Here is a 9,210-nt window from a genome sequence, read left to right on the forward strand (position 1 = left end):
TACAGTGACTTTACGATAACTATAATACGATGAAACAACTGGTTCTTAAACTTTTTCCCTGGTATCCCTTACAAAGAAAACTGTGTCCAGTGTCAGGTTTGTCTCCACCAAAGAGACATTCCTTTTTAAACTTCTAAGACCCTCTGTGATACAATATGATTACAGCAGTGGGATCCTAATCCTAATCAGGTCACATGTTTGGGTTTAACACCTGGATCTCCATGAGAAACTCTTGCAGCAGCAGTGGGTCGTAACTAAATACATATTTTGTAATACTTGTATTTTGCTTGAATATTTTCATTTTCTGCCTTTTTTTAAACTTATGTTTTCACTACGTACATTACAGTACATCAGCAGATTTAATGCACTTCTTAGTCCTCTACTAAATTTATCTGACAGATAGACTAGTTAGGTTCCAGATTCCAGAACACAAAATCACTAAAGATGAAACCAATGGTTCTCAAACCTTTTGGCGTGTACCCCTTACAAATAAAGCTGTGTCCAGTGTCAAATTTGTTTCCACCAAAGACACATTTCCCCTCTATACTTCTTAGACGGTTTAAACGCCAAAGAGGTCAAATTATCCAAAGTTTACCAAGGAATTGAATATTAAAGAAAAGGCATTTGTTTACCAGAATTTTGTTTTATTTTTTCCTTCCCCATTATCACCTCAGAACCCCCTTAATTTATTTTGTGACTGTAAGCAGGATTTTTCATACAAATGAGTGTTAGGGTATTTGTAATATGTTTTTAAATTCTAGTAGTGGTGTTTAAATTATTGCGCTAATAAAGGATGGGATTATTCCTCCCACCCATGGATATATGCATTTATAAGAGCTTTAATACATCCATGCTTCTACCACTGAATTTAGCAAACAGGCTTAAATTGGTTGAAACAACTTTATCTCCAAGAATTGATTGAGGCTGAGGCCAACTCAAACCGGAAACTGATGTCAAACTAACGAAAATATCACCGGATGTTAAGTGAAAGTCTTCGCATTTAAATGTTTGAATAAAGTGATTCTTTTTTACCTGAAATCTTTTTTTTTGTTATAAATAAAATAAAGATACTATTTGTCCCAGCCAAAATGTGCTCTACACATGTATTTAATGTGTACAATCTTTTTAAAAACTGACGCAATTGAAGTTTTATTTTGAAAGGATTGAACAACCTTTTAGAAGATCTATTTCTTTCTTAGGACGGCGAAAGTCACGACCCGCCTTACTCTACCTCTGATTGGCTAATACTCGTTCCCTTTGTCGCTTCTATTGGTTACATTTAGGTATGAGGAATTATATTAACCAATCAGAAGCAGAGTATGGCGGGCCATGACTTCGCCGTCCTAGGAAACAAAATAGCTCGTCTTTGCAATGATTTTTAGCGCAGCTGCCTTTTCCGCCGGCAGGAAAAAGCAGACTCTAAAGTCAGGGTTTGTTATCTGAGATGCTGATCAGCGGCGGTTTAACCTTTGTAATAATTAACCAGAATTTGAAATAACAGCCAGCTAGCTCGGCGAGTTAACAGCTGAGTTTTGTTTGCATATATTGCAGCTAACATTACGACACCGTAACTAACAGCAGTTAGTAAATCCATCTTTGCAGTGGTGAAACAACCCTTTAAACGGGCCAGTTCACTTCAGTTGACATCAACAGCTTCGTGAGGTGAGTCAGATTGTGATAATATAATAAATAATCAATGCAGGTTATCAATAAGCGGAAACTGGTGGTGCTAAAGCTAACATTGATGGTGTTTAGCAGCTGTTTACATAGCGTTAGCCTCACTCGCTACCTGCAAGTGATTTGATATTATGCAGCTGTTTCCTCTGCGGATACTGACCCCTCACTCACTAAACATTTCACTTAAGGAAGAATAACAGTGTATAATGTCGAGGCATTCAGCTAAAACGTTTACCCATCTTGTCAACCAGCTGTTCTTGACTCTGCATTTCGTTGCCCACCAGACAACATGAACATATGTGACCTGATTTGGCTGTGGAAGATAAGGCTCATGCTGTGACTAAATTAAGCCTCTTTTTTATTAGAGTTGAGTGTAGGTGACTTCATGTTGTTGATACAGTGTTAAAGTGCACTGCCCGTGTTATTCACTGTCACCTGTCTATATTTATTTATTTAATGTTTAGTGACGGGACAAAGCATGACTTCATGCCACATACCATTACATTTATAGCCTGAGCTTCTTTGCAATGCCTGTCGTTTAATGGGCTTATAAAATACATAAATATCAGCTGATGTGAAACAGCACTAAACTCAATATGCAGACATTAAAACTCATACAGTATACTAGTCTATATGCTATATTTTACCTTATATAGCATATATGAAAATGTAAACTATAACAGCACAAACTCTGTAATTAAAAAACTGTAATTACTTTAATATTTGTACTAAAGTTTGTAATAGTTTTACTGATTGATACAGCATCCCTCCCTTTACACACACAAAGATACATTCATACACATGTATAACATGTTTAGGTCTATAAAATGTCAGAAAATGGTGAAAAATATTGGTCATTGTTCCCGAAAGCAAGACGACCAAGATGATTATCTTGAATGTTCTTCTTTTTGTGCTGAGTAACCGTCCTCAACTCAAAGATATTCAGTTTATTATCATAGAAGACTAAATAAACCAGAACATATTCACATTTGAGAAGCTGTAATAAGAATTTTCTTTCTTTTTGTCGATTGATTCAGTGGTTGGTAACAAATCGACTAATTGTTGCAGCACTAGAAATGTCTATATTTTTATTTTTTCTGTGTATTTGGAGCCAGTGAGCCAATTTTTGCCTGTTCAAAACAGCTATTACCCCTGACTCTGCATTGCTTCCCCTTTTTCTCTCCAGACAGAGCAAAGCCAAGTCAGCACTGTGTGACCGGTGTATTGTTGCTCTCCCAGGAGAATCAAGTGAATGCAAGCGCCCCTTTACTTTGTCTCCTTTTCATAAAAATAAAAAAAAACTCACCAGCATTTGGTTGCTTGATCAGCTCATTGATAACACACAGAACACTTATTTTCAGACTTGACTAAAGGTCTTGATGAATTATTCTACAGTACAGAAAACTAATGTCTTTACTCACTTTATTTTAAACATAATGCAGAAACAGCTCTTTTTCTTTCACTGTTTATTATTTAAAAAACAGTGAAAATGAGCTGATTCCTTAAAACAGTTCAAGAAAAAGAACTGACCCATTGTCTGGTTGCAGTCTGCTTGATTTGCAAATTTTGGCGCTAACTGTGCAGTTTTCTTTTTTGTGTGTCTTGTGATTGTCACATACTTTATGATGATGTTTATGACTTATGTATCCGGAAGGTTTTTGTGCACTACTAAGACATTGAGATAATAAAACAAACATCAAGCTCAGTCAGCAACTTCTAACAATCACTTTTATGTGTCATATTAGGAGCTGTCCCAGTCATCCCACCTGATCTGACATTCCATCACCTCATCTACTGATCCACTCACCTGCCAGCATGGCTAACACAGACTCTGTCCGTGTTCGGGTCTTCTCTCTGAACTGCTGGTTTGTAGTGATTCTTAATGTGTTGGGTCTTGATATGTCCATGCAACAACACTTTGTTCATATACTCACTCTGTTTTCTGGGTGGTTTTGTTTTTTCAGGGGGATCAGATACCTTAGCAAACACTGTCCTCAGCGCTATGCCATGATTGGAGATATGTTGAGCAAGGAAGAGCATGATCTTGTCCTACTACAAGAGGTGAGTGGAAGCCTTTTTCAACAGATATTAAGTCAATCAGTAATAATCTTATTTAGTTTTGGTGCATTCTGCATTGAAGATATTCCTTAAAGGGGATATGTTATGCATTTTCTGTTTTTTGTATAATTTATATGTTGTCAGATATCTATGTTCAACATGGTCAAAGTTAAATTCAAAAGTTGTGAAATCCTACTGCTGTAGTTTATTTCATGATTTGTTGATGTAGCCTCCTGAGCTGCCGGACATCTGCCGATGGGCAGCTTCATAGAGCTGGCCAATCAACACAGTGTAGCCTTATCGGGAGGGAGGCATTAAAGAGATAGGAACTAAACATCCCATTTTAGTCAGAGCCTGAACTGAGGAGCTGCATGAAAGGTTAATATAAGACAAATGAGGAGTTTTTGAACTGTAAATCATTCAAAGATATTCCAGTAGAGCTCCAGATGAAAAATATAGACCTGTAAATGTGCATAACACTTCTCCTTTAAGTCATTAATCCACCTGTTGACAAATAGGAACTATTTTAATGATGCATGATATATTTTTTTTTCTTCAGGTGTGGAGTGAAAAAGACTATCTCTCCTTGAAAAAGAAACTTTGTTGTAGTCATCCTCATTCACATTACTTCAAAAGGTAATGATTTTACTCCAAATTTGCTGTGCAGTCTTTTCTCAACCTCGTACCTGTGGCTATCGTTCAATACCTTATTAAAATTCATGAGTACTTTCGGTTGTCATATCTTCAAAAGGTTACCAAAGTGCCGGAGTGTCAGGAGAATGTACTTGCATGGCACTGAACCATCTGAAAATTTTAACTGAAGCCCAGGCACTACCTAAAGGATTAACGTAGTGCTTGGCAGCTTAATTCATTCTTGACCTCCATACCAAAGCACAAGACTGAGATTAATCAAAGGCACTACCTTTCTAATCTCCCCCACAGCTCACTGAAATGTCAACTCTAGTAGATAAGTCCTCACATCTCCTGGAGATAACACATAATTACTGTAACATAATGTAAATCTACGTGGAAACCAGGGATGTGGCTAGTTTTATTAAATAATTATCACATACTGTTGAAGTTGATGTTTAGAGTGAAGCATATATTCTGTTCATGTCTTGTTTTTTCTTTCATTATTCAGTGGGGTCATAGGCAGTGGACTGGCCATTTTCTCCAAACACAGAATCCATGATACATTTCTTTATCGCTACTCACTGAACGGTTATCCATACATGGTAAGTCTGGAAGAGCTGAGTCACAAACAGAAGTGTCTTTTTTTACTCACAAGTATACTCAGGCAGAACAAGGAGGGGTAGAAGGATTGTTTTTGAACATGAAAGGATCACAATACACCAGATTTACAAGTTTAACATTAAAGGATTAACAGGTAGTAACATTTTTCAGTAGCAGATATGCATATGTGTTGATCACCTTTTTCTCTTGTCACATGTTTAGGCTCACCATGGAGACTGGTTTGGAGGTAAAGCTGTTGGGATGGCCGTCATAAACATCGGCAAGCTGACTGCAAACGTCTATGTCACTCATGTAGGTTTTCCCTGACAGCCTTTGTAATCAATCAATCAATCTTTATTTGTATAGCGCCAAATCACAACAAAATTATCTCAAGGCACTTTACACATAGAGCAGGTTCTAAACTGAACTCTTCAGGTTTTAATTTTGAAGAGACCCAACATTCCCACATGAGCAACAGTGGCAAGAAAAAACTCCCTTTTAACAGGAAGAAACCTCAGAACCAGACTCAGAGTGGGCGGCCATCTGCCTCAACCAGTTGGGGTAGAGAGGAGAGAAAGGAAGGATAGAGGAGATAAGCACAATGAAAATCAACAATGAAGGTAGAAGGTCGGGGACTGGAATCCGTCATCCGGACGTCTACAGGCCCAGATTACCTGTGAGACCAGAAAGCACAGACAACTCCGGGGAAGAAGTTTAGATTATTGAATGCAATTAATAGAACATGAATGTTAATGGATATAGATGGATGGATAGAGAGAGAGAGGGAGGAGGAGAGAGGAGCTCAGTGCATCATGGGAGTCCCCCAGCAGTCTAAGTCTATAGCAGCATAAGCTAAGAGCTCTAAGAGCCCTAACTATAAGCTTTATCAAAAAGGAAAGTTTTACCTACCTGTGTGTTATATCCAGTTGTTGATCAAAGAGCTAATGTCCCTGTGTGTTGGTTCTAGCTGCATGCAGAGTACTGCAGAGACAAGGACTCTTATCTACCTCACAGAGTGGTTCAAGCCTGGGAGCTGCAGCAGTTCATTCGGTAGGAGACCTTTGCATGTTAGAATGACACAGTATTTGTTTACTCTGAATATTTGCATGTTATTTTCATGTGAATCTCACCTGTTGCAGCTGATGTATTTAAAACAACTCTGCATTGTCCACAAAGTTTTATTTAGCAAACGTTAACATGCAAGTATAGTTTCATCCTGATGTTGCGTTTTAATTTGGTTAATAATGTGTTTTTCTCTGCCTGTTAGTCATACCTCTGCTGGAGCAGATGTGGTGATTCTTGGCGGTGACCTCAACATGCATCCTCAGGACCTGGGGAACAGACTGCTGAGGGCCTACACTGGACTCCGAGACTCTTATGTAGAGACTGCTAAGTTCGATGTACGTACTGATTTTGTGTCCTAAAAGTGATTCAAGGAAAATTAATTTTTATTTAAAACTGATTTTGTAATTTTGACATTTAACATTTCATTAGCATTATAGTAAATTCATACAAAATGACATCAGTAGACCATTTTGCAACAGCGTAGAATCTGAAACAAGATCATTGCCAAGTAGGTTTGTACTTCCAAGGAATTTGACTCATTCTTCTCAGAAGGTGAGAGAAAAAAAACGTACCCATGCAAAGTAAGAGAAATACAACTACCACAAAAGTCAGGTGATCATTAATAATGTAAATTTAAAATATAAAATAAAACCAGCTGTTTAAAAAAACAGAGTTTAAAAAACATTGTACTGTACAAGATATTGACAGGGAAAGTGTTAATGCTCACAATGTGCAAATGTAATAATACAATGCACCATGATGTATGTTACAGATTTGAACCAAGTCTCATTTTTAGCTACATTGTGAAGATGAAAATTAACATTCCAAAAATGCTCGTCAAAGTTCCACCAGATGTTATAGGTGAAAATCTAATGCATGCTTAATCTGGACATATTGGATAGTAATTCTTATGTTTGGGGTTTTTTTTTACTTCCAAGGTACAGCGTGTAGATATTTAAGTGAAATCAGGGATTTGTGTTAAATCTCTTAATAAATAAAAATAGCAACGAAGTGTGAGAAATAAAAATAATTGTCTTTAACTTGAACACTTACTTTCTTTTCTGTTGCAGGGATGTGAGGATGGTATAACTCTCATAGCAGACAACCCTTTCATCAGTAAGAAAGAGCTTGTTCCCTTCGAGAATGGAATCCGAATTGACTACATCCTGTTCAAGGTGGGTGAGAGCTTTGTTTCATCACACCTGCTGTATTTTTATCTCTGTTGTAGTCATCAGATGTTATAATACTATATGTTTCAACTCAAAAATTGCATTTCATTTGTTTTTTGTTTTATTTGCAGGGTTCTTCCAAATTGGATATTCATTGTGATTCCATGTCCACCACCAAAGGCTCTGTCCCCAACCATCCTTTCCCATACTCCGACCACGAGGCTCTGACGTCTGAACTGAGACTTGACCCTCACGCTCCAGCTGAGACCGGAAGTGACGGACAGTCTAAGGATCAGGAATGTGCTGCAGGTATTTTTCTGTGGCACGTTATAACTTGAGACTTGTATAAAATGACCCAGATTTTTTGACTCACTCTTTCTCTCTATTCTCTCGTGTCTCAAAGGGAAGGGCGCTGAGCTGGTGGACATTCTGACAGAAGCCCGTACAGAAGTCAAAGTGGGCTTGCACTGCGCTGAGAGCATGCGCTACACAGCAACACGCACCGGAGTGATGGGGTTGGCTCTGCTGATTCTGGAGCTGGCCATCGCAGCCGTGCCCTGGTTGGCCCTCGGAGCAGAACAACCTTTCCCTCGTACTTCCTTCTACCTGCTGGCCGCGTTATGCTTCGCCATCCTGCTTACCACCTTTCTGCTGTACATCTTCTATACCATGGAGCTGAAATCTCTTCAGGGGGCTGAGGACCAGATGAGGCTGGCTATAGGTAGTCTGCAAGAGAAGCTCAGAGGTTTTCCTCTGGCTCAGCCCCACAATGCCCAGCGGAAGCCCCCAGAGGGTGAGGAGCCCAGTGCCTTTGATCCAGAGGAGTGATACAGGAGGCAGCTGGGTTTAGTGAAATGACACCTTTTTAAAAGTTTGAAGGTGTCGTTGCTTCTGTGAATGTGTTTGATGCTCTTGAGATTTAGATTTGTACTTCAGAATGAACCATAATTGAAGGATGTTTCTGGAAGTAGTGCAGGACACATGCTTTGACATTTTTATACTTTTTATATACTCGTCTTTAACCTTTTATGAACCCTAGATTTCCCTCTATGCACCTTCACACATAAGCTTCCTATTACACAGTAAGATACACCTGTGCTGATTTGTGTTTTAAGGTCCTAAATGTGAGCATTTGTGTTTTTTAAGCCTCAGGTCCGACTTGCATTCCATCCATCGATAGTTTCAGTGGGATCAGATATTTCTGGTTTTTTGTTTCCGTTTTTTTTTTTTTTTGGAATTTGCTGCAGTCCACATCACAATCATGGTGGGTCCAGACTGTGTTTGCAGATTTACTTACTTAAATATGTACAGAAATTAGCCTGATGATCCCAACTGCACAGAAGACCCAGACTCTATGAAGGTTGTACTGTAGGTTTACATTTTGGTCAGTAACAGATTTTTCTCTGCAGGACAGATTGCTGAGAGCTTCCAGTAGCACTTAGAGACAACATCCTCATCTACCAGTATTCAGTCTATTATATTATAGGAAAAGGGCAAATCTCTATCTACATGACCCCCCCCCCCCCCCCCCCCCCCCATGTTCACTCTCTTGCACTGCTGTGTTTTTTATGTTAAAGAGACAATCCTATTACTCTTCTCTGTAGCCCAAAGTAAAGCAGTGGAGATGCTCTGAGAATGTATCATGTAAACTCTTAACTTTAACTGAATTTGATCAGATAAATGACTTTTACAAAGAATCATATTGATGGAAAATTAAAAATACCTAATATATATATATTTAGTGTACACTACTCTAATCCAATTCCTTTTTTTAAAACTAGGAAATGACTGAATGTTTCATATTCACAGCTCCACTGTAAGACTGACTCAGCTAGAGACAAAAAATGATTGATCATCTTTAAATGTGTTCTCAACTGTCAGCGCAATGTTGGAAAACTACTTATTTTTATGAAGGTTCATATAATTTCAGATGACACCTGATATTCATTCCAATTGAACATTGTTATGGGCATGATTATGAAAGTAGTAATAAAGAATTTATATTGGT

General features: G+C 38.3%; 1 protein-coding gene across 2 annotated transcripts; it reads left to right on the forward strand.

Moving 5' to 3' along the window:
- The first annotated feature begins 1,402 nt into the window (after nt 1-1,402).
- smpd2b (sphingomyelin phosphodiesterase 2b) lies at nt 1,403-9,210 on the forward strand. Of its 2 annotated transcripts, XM_053316243.1 has the most exons (12): nt 1,403-1,662; nt 2,864-2,925; nt 3,423-3,542; nt 3,642-3,738; nt 4,295-4,371; nt 4,877-4,970; nt 5,191-5,280; nt 5,936-6,018; nt 6,236-6,368; nt 7,104-7,208; nt 7,334-7,511; nt 7,606-9,210. In XM_053316243.1, the coding sequence occupies exons 3-12, from the start codon at nt 3,493-3,495 to the stop codon at nt 8,028-8,030; spliced, it is 1,332 nt and encodes a 443-aa protein (XP_053172218.1). In that variant the 5' UTR covers nt 1,403-1,662; nt 2,864-2,925; nt 3,423-3,492; the 3' UTR covers nt 8,031-9,210. The 2 variants fall into 2 exon arrangements, with proteins under 2 accessions (XP_053172218.1, XP_053172217.1); XM_053316242.1 differs by lacking the exon at nt 2,864-2,925 and having other exon boundaries at nt 1,404-1,662.

Source organism: Scomber japonicus, chromosome 3 (genome assembly GCF_027409825.1).
Source record: "Scomber japonicus isolate fScoJap1 chromosome 3, fScoJap1.pri, whole genome shotgun sequence".
Lineage (NCBI taxonomy): Eukaryota > Metazoa > Chordata > Actinopteri > Scombriformes > Scombridae > Scomber > Scomber japonicus.